This window comes from Bombina bombina, chromosome 5 (assembly GCF_027579735.1).
Source record: "Bombina bombina isolate aBomBom1 chromosome 5, aBomBom1.pri, whole genome shotgun sequence".
NCBI classification, from domain to species: Eukaryota; Metazoa; Chordata; class Amphibia; order Anura; family Bombinatoridae; genus Bombina; species Bombina bombina.
In genome coordinates, this window is record NC_069503.1 from 987951247 (window position 1) to 987968865 (window position 17619).

Below are 17619 nucleotides of genomic sequence, written 5' to 3' on the forward strand. Positions count from 1 at the left end.
TATATAGAGGTTTGGGGAAAAAATCACCAAAGTTGATGGGGCTATTTCTACTCTTGCTAAACGTACCACTATTCCTATGGAAGATAGCACTTCCTTTAAGGATCCTTTAGATAGGAAGCTTGAATCTTATCTAAGGAAAGCCTATTTATATTCAGACCTGCAATTTCTTTGGCTGATGTTGCGGCTGCATCAACTTTCTGGTTGGAGAATTTAGCGTAACAAGAATTGGATTCTTACATATCTAGCATTATTCGCTTATTGCAATATGCTAATCATTTTATTTTTGATGCCATTTTTGATATTATCAAAATTGATGTTAGATCCATGTCTTAAGCTATATTAGCTAGAAGAGCTTTGTGGCTTAAATCTTGGAATGCTGATATGACATCTAAGTCTAGATTACTATCTCTTTCTTTCCAAGGTAATAATTTATTTGGTTCTCAGTTGGATTCTATTATTTCAACTGTCACTGGGGGAAAGGGAGTTTTTCTGCCTCAGGATAAAAAACCTAAGGGTAAATCTAAGGCTTCTAACCGTTTTTGTTCCTTTCATCAAAATAAGGAATAAAAACTCAATCCTTCCCCCAAGGAATCTGTTTCCAATTGGAAGCCTTCCTCAAATTGGAATAAATCCAAGCCATTTAAGAAACCAAAGTCAGCCCCTAAGTCCGCATGAAGGTGTGGCCCTCATTCCAGCTGAGCTGGTAGGGGGCAGATTAAGGTTTTTCAGGGATATTTGGATAAATTCTGTCCAAAATCAATAGATTCAGAGCATTGTCTCTCAAGGTTATCGAATAGGATTCAGAGTAAGACCTCCTGTGAGAAGATTTTTTCTCACGTATCCCAGCAAATCCAGTAAAAGCTCAGGCTTTCCTGAAGTATGTTTCAGACCTGGAGTCTTCAGGGGTAATCATGCCAGTTCCTTTTCAGGAACAAGGTTTGGGGTTTTATTCAAATCTATTCATTGTCCCAAAGAAGGAAAATTTATTCAGACCAGTTCTGGATCTGAAAATTTTGAATCGTTATGTGAGTACCAACTTACAAGATGGTGACTATAAGGACTATTCTGCCTTTTGTTCAGCGAGGACATTATATGTCCACAATAGACTTGCAGGATGCATACCTTCATATTCCGATTCATCCAGAACATTATCAGTTCCTGAGATTCTCTTTTCTAGACAAGCATTACCAATTTGTTGCTCTTCCATTTGGCCTAGCAACAGCTCCAAGAATCTTTTCAAAGGTTCTAGGTGCCCTACTCTCTGTAATCAGAGAACAGGGTATTGCAATGTTTCCTTATTTGGACGATATCTTGGTACTAGCTCAGTCTTTACATACTGCAGAATCTCACACGAATCAACTAGTGTTGTTTCTTTGGAAACATGGTTGGAGGATCAATTTACCAAAAAGTTTCTTGATTCCTCAGACAAGGGTCACCTTTTTAGGCTTCCAGATAGATTCAGTGTCCATGACTCTGTCTCTAACAGACAAGAGACGTTTAAAATTGGTTGCAGCCTGCCGAAACCTTCAGTCTCAGTCATTCCCTTCAGTGGCTATGTGCATGGAAGTTTTAGGTCTCATGACTGCAGCATCGGACGAGATCCCCTTTGCTCGTTTTCACATGAGACCTCTACAGCTTTGTATGCTGAACCAATGGTGCAGGGATTATACAAAGTTATCACAATTAATATCCTTAAATCCAAATGTATGACACTCTGACGTGGTGGATAGATCACCATCGTTTAGTTCAAGGGGCTTCTTTTGTTCGGCCAACCTGGACTGTGATCACAACAGATGCGAGTCTTTCAGGTTGGGGAGCTGTTTGGGGATCTCTGAAAGCACAAGGGGTTTGAAAATCTCAAGAGGCGAGATTACCAATAAATATTTTAGAATGTGCAATTCTCAGAGCTCTTCAGTTTTGGCCTCTGTTAAAGAGAGAACCGTTCATTTGTTTTCAGACAGACAATATCACAACAGTGGCATATGTCAATCATCAGGGTGGAACTCACAGTCCCCAAGCTATGAAAGAAGTATCTTGGATACTTGCTTGGGCGGAATCCAGCTCCTGTCTAATCTCTGCGGTGCATATCCCAGGTGTAGACAATTGGGAGGCGGATTATCTCAGCCGTCAGACTTTACATCCAGGGGAGTGGTCTCTCCATCCAGATGTGTTTTCTCCGATTGTTTAGATGTGGCGTCTTCCAGAGATAGATCTCATGGCCTCTCATCTAAACAGGAAACTTCCCAGATACCTGTCCAGGTCCAGGGATGTTCAGGCGGAAGCAGTGGATGCGCTGACACTTCCTTGGTGTTATCATCCTGCTTACATTTTCCCGCATCTAGTTCTCCTTCCAAGAGTGATCTCCAAAATCATCATGGAACAATAGTTTGTGTTGCTGGTGGCTCCAGCATGGCCACACAGGTTTTGGTATGCAGATCTGGTTCGGATGTCCAGTTGCCAGCCTTGGCCACTTCCGTTAAGGCCGGACCTACTGTCTCAAGGTCCATTTTTCCATCAGGATCTCAAATCATCAAATTTGAAGGTATGGAAGCTGTTTCAGTTTGATTCTTCTGCTTTTGATTTAAGTTTTTTTCTTTCATTTATGAGAATAAACTTATTTTTTGGGGGTTGTGGATTAATTTTTTCAGCGGAAAATGGCTGTTTTTATTTTTATCCCTCCCTCTCTAGTGACTCTTGCGTGGAGTTCCACATCTTGGGTATTGCTAACCCATACATCACTAGCTCATGGACTCTTGCCAATTACATGAAAGAAAACATAATTTATGTAAGAACTTACCTGATAAATTCATTTCTTTCATATTGGCAAGAGTCCATGAGGCCCACCCTTTTTTATGGTGGTTATGCTTTTTTGTATAAAGCACAATTATTTCCAAATTTCTTTTGTTGATGCTTTCTACTCCTTTCTTTATCACCCCACTGCTTGGCTATTCGTTAAACTGAATTATGGGTGTGGTGAGGGGTGTATTTATAGGCATTTTGAGGTTTGGGAAACTTTGCCCCTACTGGTAGGATTGTATATCCCATACGTCACTAGCTCATGGACTCTTGCCAATATGAAAGAAATTAATTTATAAGGTAAGTTCTTACATAAATTATGTTTTTCTTGTCATGGGTAAATGTACCTAGTCCAAAATCACAAAGCAAAAGTTACTAAACTATATGTTTCTAATCTTTTTAATAGTATATAATGTGTATTCCTTTAAAGAAAATTGTGTGTGTGTGTGTGTGTGTGTGTGAGCATGATTTGGTATAGAACCTAACCCTCCAAACATTATTTTTTTTTTTTTTGTTCCGATTTATCCTCACAGATAATCAGTTATCAATATCATGCCTTAACAGGTCTGCTTTGTCTGTTCCTCGTTGCATAATCATATATGAATAATCTTTACTAATCCAGTGGTTATTGGCTACTGTTCTATATATGTATTTTGCAGATATTTTAATACTGGACAAAAACCTTTTCATAGCAGCATCTACCTTTTTTATTTTTATACTCATTACTTTTGGCAAGCACTTTTCCCTCTTTATGTTGAATGTACAGTCTTTTCTCAATGTGTGTTGGACTATTGCTTTACATATTTCTAGTGTTTGTTTTCTGGGCACGGTCAAAACCATCCGTGTTTTTTCAATAAAAATATTTAATCAAGTAGAACTATAAACTCAAACTGCAACATCTGTTTTTCTATGTGTACACATTGAATAAATACATTTACCATATTTACCCGTACATACTCTTATCAGGTCCTGCTGAAATGTAGGCAGAAATAATACTGTCATTATTTGTTGGCTATACCAAAATACAGAAGTGGACTGCACTGTCAAAGTGGAATGGCTATGCATCCCATGCCACTGTCACAGGTCTGGGTTCTAAACTGAAACTCTCCAAAAACTGGATTTACTTAGTGACACAGGCTAGCATGAAGATATGATATGGCACATGGGCATATTACCATTTAGCTAAACTGTGTAACTAAATCGTCATTTTATACTTTAAATCTAGTGTTGTACAACTGAGTGAATAACAGCTATTTTATGTGTTTGATATTTGTGTGATCTTTACCTGCGTTATGTTGCACCCGGGCCTGTTTGGAGTTGACTGCCTTAGTCACTGGGTGTAAACCTAACATTCTGTGAGTTTTGCCAGTGGCATGGGATTTGTGCCCAATTTGGTTTGAGAGTCTCTGGGTGCAGTAGAAAAGAATGAACTATCAGCGTCAAATGAAATAAATGCACATTGCAATTTTGTCTGTGATAATTAAACATTATATGTAGATTTAAAGGGACATAAACCCACATTTATTTTCTTTTATGGTTCTGATACAGCGTATAATTTAAAATTTCCAATTTATTACTATTATCAATTGTCTAATTTACTTGGTATTCTTTGTTGAAGGAGCTGCAGTTCACTACTGGGAGCTAGCTGAGCACATTGGGTCAGCCAATGATAAAAAGCATATACTGTATATTCAGCCATCAATCAGCAGCTAGCTCCTAGTAGTGCACCCTGATATGCCTTTCAACAAAGAATACAAAGATAAGGAAGTAAAGCAGATAATAGAAGTCGATTGGAAAGTTATTTAAAATTGTATGCTCTATTTGAATTGTGAAAGAAGAAAAACAAAATTGGGTTTCATGTCCCTTTAAACGTCGAGGGACATAAAACTCAAAATTATTATTAACTAATTAATTATTAACCTCTCTGTGAGCGGAAGCACAAGGCAAGCATACATACATATGCTCCGTGCATTGTACAAGCTGTCATTAAAGCAGTGGATTTTACTACTGAAGCATTTTTTTTATCTTAATTTTGAGTGTTATTTCCCCTTTGAATGTCCCTTTAAATAGAATAGCTGGTTACATAAGGTAAATAAGATGAGCAATATATGGAACAGACTGCTCATTTTATTTGAGTATTATCATTTCCGTCAATGGTGATGTTTATTATGTGCCAATTTTCTTCAGGTAATTGCTTTGTGTTAAGTTTCCTGTTTTACAGTCAACTTATGCAATCTTCATTCAGTCATGAAAATGATTTATCAGCTTACAAATGCAGTAGTTCTAAAGCTTATTTCAGTCATACATAGAAAGCTAAATCCTGTTATTTTGTAGTGTTCACAGAATGTAGCAGCAATAACAATTTCTTTATTGTGCAGTGTTAGTATCGCTGGTTCATGGCTTTCATTTCTCATACAGCCCGCCCGGATCACCTAGTAGCCTGGGATTCTTCCCAGCAGCTGCTAATGCCAACGGTATACAACCTCACACTGGAGCTGCAGTATTACGCATGCAGGGAATGGCATATAATTCTGGTGTTAAAGAAATTCTCAACTTCTTTCAAGGCTATCAGGTGAGTCCTGCAAGAAGAATCACCAATACCAGGTGTGCATTTTATTTAAAGGTACAGTTTTTGTTTAAAAAGGTAGCTAATCCCTTTATTACTCATTCCCCAATTTTGCATAACAAACACTATTATATTAATATATTTTTTACCTCTTTGATAACTTTGTATCTAAGCCTCTGCAGACTGCCCCCTTATTTCAGTTCTTTTGACAGACTTGCATTTTAGTCAATCAGTGCTCTCTCATAACTAACTCCACGGGCGTGACCACATTGTTATTTATATAGAACACATGAACTAATGCCCTCTAGCTGTGAAAAACTGTAAAATGCATGCAGATAAGAGGCGGCCTTCAAGGGCTTAGAAATTAGCATATGATCCTACCTACGTTTTAGCTTTCAACTAAGAATACCAAGAGAACAATGCAAATTTGATGATTAATTAAATTGGAAAGTTTGTTTAAAATTGCATGCCCTATGTAAATTGGGAAAGTGTGCAAAAAATGGACACTCATTTGGGTATAATCTAAAGTCTGATGTAGGCATGTGGCTGACAAGGGGGCTCCAGGGCTGCGGGTCTAATCTATCTGATGTGGGCATATAACTGACAAGGGGTGTAGGAAATGTTGTCTTATCTTGGGTCCATTGTGACAATATGGCTGGCACAACCTGCAGAGTCATGAAGTCTAATCACAAACCCACCTACCCACTTACACCAGATCACCCTCTGGTTGTTCCATATTTTTGTTGGAAATCGCTGGTAACCAAACCTGTGAGCTGCTCAAGTTCTGACAAGGACAGTTGTGTGATGTAAGCAGGAGGGTTTATACTAAATGTTCTTTAGTTCAGTAATCGGCAACAAATGCCCTAGAATTAACTACACAGCGTTCATTTTATTCTTTTTATTTTGTGCATTGCAATGCATTTTTGAATACTCTTAAGAGCTATATTTAAAATTGTATTTCATGCTGTTTAAACAAGGTATTTCCATAGTTGTGCTCTAAACCCTTTATTCCAGCTGTTCTTTGTTTAGCATTTGCTAAATTTACATTAGGTTGTCTTGAACAGAAATGTCCAGCAGGAAAAAAACTATTTTATACTGACATCTACAGGACATTTCTAGAATAGCAGCCATTCTGATACTTGCCTATCTGTTGAAAAGTAAGGAAGTAAGCTCAGGAGAGTGCACGAGTCTAGAGCACTATATGGCAGCAGTTTTGCAAGAATGTTATCCTTTTGATAGAGCACTAGATGGCAGCACTATTTCCTATCATGTAGTACTCCGGAGGACACCTACCTCTTTAACAAAGAATACCATAGGAACGAAAGTGAAAACCATTTTTAAAATTGTATGCTCTGTCTGAATCACAAAATAACTATTTGGGGTTTCATATCCTTTTTAAGCTTTTAGTAAATCAAGTATCTCCTACAATCACACATGCTCAATCTGCATTAAGATATTTCTCAGATTTCTTGTCTCAGGTCATCTTCTCTGTTACTACCCTTGTACTTTCTTCAGTAAGGTTCCAAGCCCCCTTGCCTATTACCTCATGTAGAGGCGGCCATATTAGATGTGTACGACCATTGACCCTTTTATTATCCATGTTATCCTGTCAGAGAATACTCACGTGTGCTATTATTACAGTCGGGCTCAGAGAATGGTTTTGTTATGGGATTATCTCTTAGGTCCTTGAAAGGTACAGTTTTTATTTCAGTGGAAAATGCTGACACCGAGGCATTCTGACATTCTTCAAGACTCAATAAATTGCCCTGTGTTCATAGACTCCATTCCTCTGTGTATCTACAGCAGGAAACCTAATAATCTAGAAGTTTTCTTCAAATTGTCTTTTTTGCTAATACTTTTATTTTATAACTTCCCTTTTTGAGGATTTCCATTTGTGCCTCATCCAAAAGTGACCATGCTTCTCAAGCCTAAAGGGACATGAAATCCAACATTTGTCTTTCATGATTTAGATAGGTAATTTTAAACAACTTTCCAATTTATTTCTATTTTCAGATTTGCTTCATTCTCTTTGTATCCTTCATTGAAGGAGGAACAATGCACTACTGGCAGCTAGCTGAACACATTGGTGAACCAATGATAATTGGAATATATGTGTAGCCACAAATCAGCAGATAGCTCCTGTGCTTACCTATGTATGCTTTTCAGCAAAGGATACCAAGAGAACAAAGCAAATTAGATAATAGAAGTCAATTGAAAAGTTTTTTTTTTAAAAACTGCACACTTTTATCTGAATCATGAAAGAAAATAGGTTTAATGTCCCTTTAATGAACTCAGAATATATATATATATATATATATATATGTATATATATATATATAGTGTGTGTGTATTTATTTATGCTTAAAGGGCCGTAATAGTAAAACAAAATACACAAATGGGTGAAACACACGGTAGAATAACCCCAGTGACGTGCGGTGTGGTCATAGGCCAGTGTTATTATAACCCCTTGGGACATGCAGAGCACTGCTGGTCCAGAACAAAAAATCACCACTGATACAATCAGCAGTGCTTTTTGCAGGACTCAACTGTGTAACTAGCAGGGTTTAAACACACAGTAGTGCAGGGTCGCTAGTCCTAAAATGACATGCTCTAGTGAATTAGAGCATGTAAAAAATTTATACTATTATGGCTCTTTAAAGGGACACTCCAGTCCAAATTAAACTTTCATGATTCAGATAGAGCAGGCAATTTTAAGAACTTTTCAATTTTCTTCTATTCACAAAATGTACAGAGTCTTTAAATTTACACACTTTTTTTTTCTACTGAGCATGTGCAAGCATTCACAGAATATACGAATATGTATTTGTGATTGGCTGATGGCTGTCACATGGTACAGGAGGAGTGAAAATAGACATAATTTCAAACTATGTGCTATTGCATTGTCTTTTTATCATGCATGTGTTGATTATGCAAATCAACTGTATTTTCTGGACCTTTAAGCAACAATTATAGATGCAATATGGTATTAATGATTGATTAGAAATAACATCTGTGTGTAGTATTATTACTCACTCCCAAATCAACAATTGTTTTTGTTTTAAATGGTAAAGTAAATTTTTTTTACAATAAACGCTATTAATGTTAAATCTAACAATCAGAGCAGACATCAAAAATAATCAAAATATATATTTAAAGGGACAGTAAACACCAGAATTTTTGTTGTTTAAAAAGGTAGAAAATCCCTTTATTACCCATTCCCCAATTTTGCATAGCCAACACAGTTATAATAATATACGTTTTACCTCTGTGATTACCTTGTATCTATGGCTCTGCAAACTGCCCCCTTATTTCAGTTCTTTTGACAGACTTGCATTTTTAGCCAATCAGTGCTTGCTCCTAGGAGCGTTACATGCCTGAGCTCAATGTTATCTATATGAAACACGTGAACTAATGCCCTTTAGTGGTGAAAAACTGTCAAAATGCTTTCAGATTAGAGGTGGCCTTCAAGGTCTAAGAAATTAACTTATGAACCTCCTAGATTTAGCTTTCAACTAAGAATATCAAGAGAACAAAGCAAAATTGGTAATAAAAGTAAATTGGAAAGTTGTTTAAAATTACATGCCCTATTTAAATCATTAAAGTTTTTTTTTACTTTACTGTCCCTTTAAATTCTAAGGCTCCAATAACTGCAGTTCTGTTAGTGATTATGTATTTTGTGTATTTCTAGTATGCCCCAGAAGAAGGACTTATGCAAGTAAATGACCAGTCACGCGCACTACTTAACCAACCCAAAGAATGGGTGTGCATCTAAATGACTTTCCAGCCACAGTCTAAAGAACCAAAAGGTACGGAATCACCATTGCTATCTGTTGTGTGTGAGGGTACTCATGTATTCTCTGTTTGTTTATTTTTTTTCTCTAAAGTTAGATATGAATCTACTTTACAATTAACGCTAGAGAAGGAATTCCACGTGAAATTATCATAGAATGGGGGTGGATGTCTATATAATGCAATATGTGTAGTGATTCTCACATTCTATGATGAAGCAGATTTTCAACAATGGGATATTAGTTGGAGAATGAAGAAACTATTCAAAATTGTTCAGCTGGCTCCTCCCCACTCAGTTTAGTTTATTATTTTGAAGGAGCTGCTCGTTTCTGTAGCTCTTCTCCAACTCAGAAGAATTACTGTTTTCCATAATGTTCTATCTATTGGGATGAACAGTCTCAGGAACAGATATGAGTCTCTTCATATATTTAGGCAGTCTACCATAATATCATAAAGCTATCATTTCTTATTCGTTCTCTTGGTATCTTTATTTGAACAAGCAGGAATGTAAGCTTAGAAGCCGGCCCAGTTTTGGTTCAGCACCCTGGGTAGTGCTTGCTGATTGGTAGCTAAATGTAGCCACCAATCAGCAAGTGCTACCCAGGGTGCTGAACCAAAAAATGGGCCAGCTCCTATGCTTCCATTCCTGCTTTTTCAAATAAAGATAGCAAGAGAATGAAGACAAATTGATAATAGGAATAAATTAGAAAGTTGCTTCAAATGGCATGCCCTATCTGAATCATGAAAGAAAAAAGGGAGTTCAGTATCCCTTTAATTTGGTTTTAAGAGGTTTTTCTAGTTCTTTCCTTCTGAATTTATGTATAGTTTAGGCATTCAACTTTTCTTTTGGAAGTTCTTGTTTTTATTAGCAATATCTTCTAAGCCTCCTTATAATAATGACCGCCATGATAAGGCAGTTTTTTTTAAGTGTATGTTTTCAAAAGTGGTATCTTCAGACAACTTCAATTGGGAGATTGTAGTTCCTTCCTTTTTCTTAAACCACATATTTCAAGAGAGAGGTTCCTACATAATTTAGTTGTAGTGAGAACTTTTCTACTTACAAGCTTCTAGGATTTTAGACAATCCTCATGTATTTTTTTTTCTCTGATCCACGTAAAGGTTAAATTCACTAGTCTTACTTGGAGACAGGAAAGTCTTTTCCAAGATGCTTTACAGCCCATTCTACTAAATCAATTTCCACTTTCTAGGTTTTAAACAATGAGGCTCCAGTTGATCAAATTTGTAAGGCAGCAACATTGTCTTCCTTATGTACATTTACTGCATTCTACCTTTATGGTGTTTACTTCTTCTGAAGCGTTTCTTAGTTGAATGTCCTCCAGGCAGCAGTGTCTGGAAATTGGGTTCCTGCCTTTCAAAACATTTTTTTTGTCTCGCACAAATTACTCGTGGGCTCCACAGCTTGGGTATTAGTTCCTAGAAGTAGTAGCTGGTGGACTCTCACCACCATTATGAATGAAAGAGAAAATATAATGTATGCTTTCATTGTGGTAAAAGTTCACGAGACCTGCCCAATTATGCAATTTTTTTTTTCTTGCGGCAGTTTTAGCTAGCACCTAATTTTTCCTACTTTGTCCTTTCCCACATTTCTACTTCTCCTTGCTTGGATAATAATAATAATAATAATAATAATAATATTATTATTATTTATCGGTTATTTGTAGACCGCCAACAGATTCTGCAGCGCTATACGTCAAGCTAACAGAGTGATTGGAAGGATTAAATACTCTGAGTTTAGGGAATCTTTGCCGCCTCTTAGGCTAAAAGCGAGAGTTTTTTTTTCATTACACAACCAGCAGACTCAGATTCTGCATGATATAAGCCAAGAGATTAATTGTTGCCAATTACATCATTAAGCCTAAGGACGTTACTTGCAGGAAATGTTTTCTTTCCTCATTATATTAAAAAGAAACAAGCATGTGGTTGCATCTACTGAAAAACAAACATTTTCCTTTAGTAGGAAGTCCAAGACCAATGATGCTGGTAAACAAGTTTTATTTATCATGGTATTTGTATTGCTGCTTTTTCCCCCTTTCTCAATTTTCCAAATGATCCTGTAATGGGTAGAACTTTTTGAGATATTTTAGATCTGAGAACCCATGTTCCAGAAGCCTTGTTGGGTATCCAATCTGCTAATTGTTTTTGTTTCCGTTGTTCTTTGAAACGATGAACAAATTGGACACGCGAAGGGCAAGGAATTACTTCATACAGCTTATTATTTTAACTTCAATCTTCTATTTGTCCAGATCAAATCAGTTTATCCCTTTTTGCACTGGGATGTTGTCATTACTAGCGACTTTCCCCTCTAGGGATGCTATAAGTGCTTTAGTTAAATTAACCACCAAATAAAGAAAGAAATCGCTGCTAAGACATTCTTAGTTGCATAAAATTCAATCTCAGGGCTGTCTTTTAGTCACAGAGACATATTTTCTGAATTGCAAGCATTTCCTATTTAAATAATGGTCTCTCTTTGTGATGTTTTCCTGGAAATCTCCCAAAGTTGAACATTCACATAAAGATTTAATGGTAACAGGGGAAATCTGTAAAGTTACAAGGTATTGTGCAAGAAATATGGATTCTCACACATGCTTGGAGGGTCACTGTTTTGCATTTCCTTCTGTTGCATTGGCTCCTTGTGGTATTCACAAGTTCGAATAAGACGAGCAGAATGGAATATTTTCACGTAAAACTGAATAAAAGGTGCATTTTATCATGGTGTATAGGTGTTTTAGAAAACTTCCACATTCTGGCTTGATCTCAAATTTCAGGATAATCTGTCTCTTACAAGGTGCAAGGTCATTCATGACTCAGCTTCATCGTGGGCCCCAAAAAATGAAACCCATTAACAAATGTGCAAAGCTTTCACTAGAACTTCATTATAACAAATATCTAACTTTTGTCAATTAAATATGTGAGGCTACTTGTAGCACTTGGTAGAAAGGGTTAACTGCATTCTCAGACCTCAGCAGGGAGTTATATATGTGTTGCTTTGGTATATACCATGTTCAAGAGCGTACAAGTAAACCTACCCACAGCTGGAAAATGGCATAACTCAAATATTAATATACCTCCTAGTATTGCCCATATTGTATCCATGACCAGGTGGCTGGGATCTAAATTAGGGAGAACCTTGGTTAGTTTCTCATTAGAGACACGAAACCCAAATTTGTTTCTTTCTTGATCCAGATAAAAAACTTTCCAATTTGCTTGTATTATCAATTTTGCTTAATTCTTTTGGTAATTTTTTTTTTACTGAAGAAGCAGCAATGCACTACTATGAGCTAGCTGAACATATTTGTAAGCCAATGGTAAGATATTTATTTGTGCAGCCACCTATCAGCAGATAGCTCCCAGCTATCAACAAGATACCAAGAGAACAAAGCAAATTAGATAACCGAAGTAAATTGGAAAGTTGTTTATAATCATATGCTCTATCTGAATCATGAAATGAAATTGTGGGTTTAATGTCACTTTAACATGGGGGTGGAGTTATGGTTGGCTATGGCAGAGCTGAGTTGTCCATGGAGGGAGCCGGGCATGGTGTGAGCAGGGTCAGCTTGCCATGGACAAGGTTGGATAATTAGATTGTTTCGGGTAGCATGGCTAGGATGTCCCAGGTCCCAGTTTGTAAAACCAGCAAATATATAGTGAATGGACAGCTGTGGGAGTGATAATGGGACTATTCCTAAACCATAACTATCCTGAAAATATTGAACAGTTGGGTGTTTTTGCTATAAATCTGCTTTTAAACATAGTTATTATTGTTTAGTAACCTATATATATATATTTGTTTTAATACAATGCTTGATCTGTATATAAGAATATCCTATATTACAGCTTAAAGTGATTAGGTGATACTATATGAACCTGCACGTTTGTTTTTAAACTAATGCTATATCTTTTTCTTATTCATAACAGAAGTCTTTTTAACATTTGATTTGAAATGGATAAAATACTTTCTAAAAAGGATCCCTGGACAAACTGTTTTCTCCACCCAGCTGTGTAAGCCGTTTAACCCAGGAAATACACTGGATCCATCTGAAAATACTTTAAACCAATGAATGAGCTGAAATTCAAAGAAACTATGTTGGAAGGCTCTGAATAGTCATAATCATTAAAAAAAAATTATATATATATATATATTTTACAAGAATGTTTTTCAAAGTCCAGCATTAAATTTCTGTGTTTTTCTTCCTGTGCGCTGGAATGCTTTAAATATTTTTAGATTTGTTTCTAAATCTTTTCTCTACCTTTCTATTGATGTATATATTTTTGTCTGTTTAAAAACACAGTCACCGATGTCTAATAAAAGATTTTATGTATATAGTAATTTCTGCAGGGAACCAACCACACTTAACTTGACATTTTATTAAAATGTTCAAAACCTACTGTTCTGTAGCTTCATGATGAATATTTTTGTAAAGTTGAATTATCTTGCTTTCTATCCAATATATTTTTTTAAATGACCTGATTTAATTTTGTTCATGCTTCAAAGAACCATACCGTTAACGATTTTCAATGATTGGAGGAAACTTTGCCTAAAACCTACACTGAATAGGAACTTATACTTCTAAAGAAAGCTAGCTAAATGTAATTAAACTACCAATAAAGTAATATATAACGCCCCTGAAAAATGGCGCACATAAAATCTTTTGCTAGACTTCAGGTTTTATGTACTGGTAAGAATGTGAATTATACAATGATGACACAATTCCTGTTGCAATTGATTTGAATACACTGTATGCCAATTTATCACTGCCACATTACTGGAAACCCTTTCATCAGCTGACATAATCACTTTGGTTAGTTGCTGTATTGGATTCTTTCCTCGTTACGCAGGATATGTGAGGGTTTTAGAATTTAACCCTTTGACTGCCAGCTAGGGCTTGGTGTATTCCTATACAGTGTTTCCATATTTATTCTATGAAAGTTAAGGGTTAGAATTGTTTTTTGAGATCTGGACTTGTGTTTTATGTATTCCTCTCTGCATCATCTTTTATTTATTTTGTATAATGTTACATAGGTCTTATTACGAAGAGTATTTCCTATTTTGCTTCTTTGGTGAGCACTTTCTCTTTAATGAGAGAACCCTCTCCCCTTTCTTTTCTTTGGAGAGTATGTAAGATTATTGTACCCTTTAGTAGAAATACTGGAACAGGCTCAAGCGATCCAGCGAACATGGTCACATTAGTGAATATAGGCCTTAGGCAGAAGTGAAAAGTCTAGTCGGTGTGTGCTTTTTTTTGGCATGTACACGTCTTAAACATACCAAAATTCCTCTTCTGAGCTAAGCTATTGCTCAAAGTAGAAATAGGTGTTCAAACTACCAGCTCAGTGTTCATAAAAGCCTTTGATCTATATTTTCTGGGTTGTGTGATTGTTATTATATAGACAGTGTGCATTTACATTTTAATTCTTGAATGTTCTAACTCTGCTCATAAAGAACTCTAGGCTAACAAATTACAGTGATATAACCAATGATAACATGCTGCCTTTTGTGTTCAAAGCTCTTGATCACAAAACTGGTTTAAAATGTGCATACTGTACATGACAAAAGAGAAGACATGGAAAGAAATCCTGCAAAAAATGATAATATAATGCTTAGAAATTTTTTCTTTCTCAAGTAGAAATTATAATGTAATGAGTCCTATTTTTGTATTTAAATACTAACTCTAATATATGTGCAGCAAACTTCTATTTATATTGGCCCGCATGGTTCCTATAGAAGGAGGGCTGTGTTATCTAGGGGGACCAAGGTTAGGATTCATTGTCAGAAGGATGTGCTGCTGTACACTAGATTTAGTGTCCCATGTGCCAGTCTAAAAAGTTATTCCCTCTAGTAATTCATGTTTGGTCAGAAGATTTATAAAATGCACTTGTCTGTATAATGTACTGTAATCCTGTTGCAAACTATGTAGCTAGTTCCTCTGCTATTTACACCCCATAAATACATGTATGCACTTTCAGTACAACATTCCGTGCTAGCATTATTACTTAAAGGGCCACTAAACCCAAAATCTTTCTTTCATGATTCAGATAGAACATACAAATTTAAACAACATTACAATTTACTTCTATTATTTATTTTGCTTCATTTTTGAGATATCCTTATTTAAAGAAAAAGCAATGCACATGGGTGAGCCAATCACACGAGGCTTCTATGTGCAGCAACCAATCAGCAGCTACTGAGCATATCTAGATATGCTTTTCAGCGAAGAATATCAAGAGAATAAAACAATTTAGATAATAGAAGTAAATTAGAAAGATGTTTAAAAATGTATTCTCTTTCTAAATCATGAAAGAAAAAATGTGGGTATCATGGCCCTTTAACTTGGTCAATGCATATTGGGCAGAATGGACATGGCAGTTCACTTAAAACTGGCTTAGATGCTGCCAAAAACATTATTTAATACAATATAGAAACCTAATTGCCTTCTCATATGTTTTTAGTAAGGTCAGTTTTAAAATGAAACATTAGGGGTCAGTGTACTTTTATATTAGTTGGCTCTTAAGAAATCTATTGGAAATGAGCTGCATAAATAAATGTGAAGTAAATGTTTACAAAAGGCTCATTAAATATTTAGCTGTTCTTTAGGAACATGGAATGTTACCCAACTTGTTTTATTTTATGCGTTTTTTTTTTTTTTTGTATTACTTAATTTTGCATTTTTGTGTTTTTAATAATCATTAATTCTGCATACAGTCTATGTGGAATTTAATGGAAGATGCATTTGTTCACACTCTGAGATTTGTTCTGCTTATGAAATCTCCCTTTACCCATATGTTGCACAGTGACTGTATTTTGATTATCAGCTCTTTTGATCAGTCTTGTTATGTTATATATAAAGCAATAGCTTTCCATAGTTCTTGATTACAGTTATCTGTGTATTTTCTTTTTCTTTCATAAAGAGGTTGTCTCATGCTTGAAGCACATAGGCTGTAAGTTCACTACCCAATCAATATTCTCATCTAGCATGACTTAGAAACAGGCTCCCAAGGAAATGCATTTTTTGGACTAGATTATCCATTTTCTACATCCATTTTGTATTAGACCCAAACAAATTTGCTCAACAAAAAATTAAATTGATGACCTTATAGCAAAGGTGATTCAATAATGCAGAATGGACAGAACCTATGCAAGTTACATTCAAATGACACCAACATAGAAACAATGTTTTCATAAGGCAGTTTTATGCTTTCCAGTTAACTGGGATTATCTATTTGCTGCTTTTAATGTTACTGATTGACCTGTAATATATTTACGATCAGTTATTATAAATAAAGTTTTTTGTTTTATTAATATTTTGTAGATTTGTATGTTTTTGAGTAAAAACAAAAGAGAAAAAAAACAGGTTTCCCTTGAATGTAATGATCACTGGAAATCCTTCATACCTATGTTTCCATGTTTTATAGAATATTCTTACAATAAAGTATTTCTGCTTTGAAAGATTTAAAAAAAAAAAAAAAAAAGTTAATTTTACTTTTTGAATTTATGCAAATAGAGAATTATTAACAAAAAATATTCTATGAGTTATGTTTTTTTTTCTTTTCTTTTTATACAGTGTATTTTTTGTGTGTGCTAAGAATTACAGAAGCCATCATCTGTTAATCCTAAAACCATTAGCTTTGTGAGCTGCAATGAAATACTGTGTTCAACGTACTTTTTATATGTATTTTTGTTTTGAAAGATAATCATAGTTTTCAAGGTAAATAAATGTAGATGTTACACTGCCTAAAATAATTTGTATGTGTAAATGACAATGCATTTTTTTTGTATAGATATATTTCATAATAAAAGTTATGTTCTATTCATTTTCAAACCGTGTATGTATTCTTTGCATTTAGTTTGTGTCTAGGGTAGTGGCATTTGAGGGGGGGGGGGGGGGGTTTAAGGGCTGCCTCTTTTGCCCTGTGTTAAAGACGGCCCTGCTCATTGGTATGACCCTCCTATTTCATCTTGTCCCTCATTACAAATAATGCCTTTAATAGAAAAAAATCCATTACTTAAATGAACACAAAAGCCTTATAATTACAAGTCTTCTGCTGTTTTGCAATATATTACTTATTAGGTGAATGTTTAATTAATTAACACCCTATTAGCTGCAATAGATTTTCAATTGCCAAGCTCCACACACACCTCTATATTTGGAGGAGCTAATTCAGATTATTACTGGAGTTGTCAAGGCTTGTCACTGTTTTTCAAGAAAAATCGATATTTCTTTCATACAGATGGTGAGAGTCCACAATCCATTACTCATGGGAATTACCCTTCTATACCACTAGAAGGAGTCAGAGTCCCAAACTCTAAGAGCTCTATAAAACTCCTCACACATACCTAAGTCTTTATTTTTCCTCTGCTGGAGGAGGTTGAGGAATGAAGATGTGTGTTTGACTCTTCAGAGAAAAGGGTTTTCAGTCTACATTGAGGCCCAGTTTTGCCTCAGAGTACA

At 35.6% G+C, this 17619-nt stretch overlaps 1 protein-coding gene across 3 annotated transcripts in view; it reads left to right on the top strand.

Moving 5' to 3' along the window:
* Positions 1-16989, top strand: part of ESRP1 (epithelial splicing regulatory protein 1) — a 202597-nt gene extending 185608 nt beyond the window's left edge. For all 3 annotated transcript variants that reach the window (XM_053715208.1, XM_053715209.1, XM_053715210.1), the window contains exons 14-16: positions 5215-5368; positions 9051-9168; positions 13088-16989. In XM_053715208.1, the coding sequence (XP_053571183.1) occupies positions 5215-5368; positions 9051-9134 (238 nt within the window). In that variant the 3' untranslated portion in view covers positions 9135-9168; positions 13088-16989. The remainder of the gene's footprint in view (positions 1-5214; positions 5369-9050; positions 9169-13087) is intronic.
* The last annotated feature ends 630 nt before the right edge of the window (positions 16990-17619 follow it).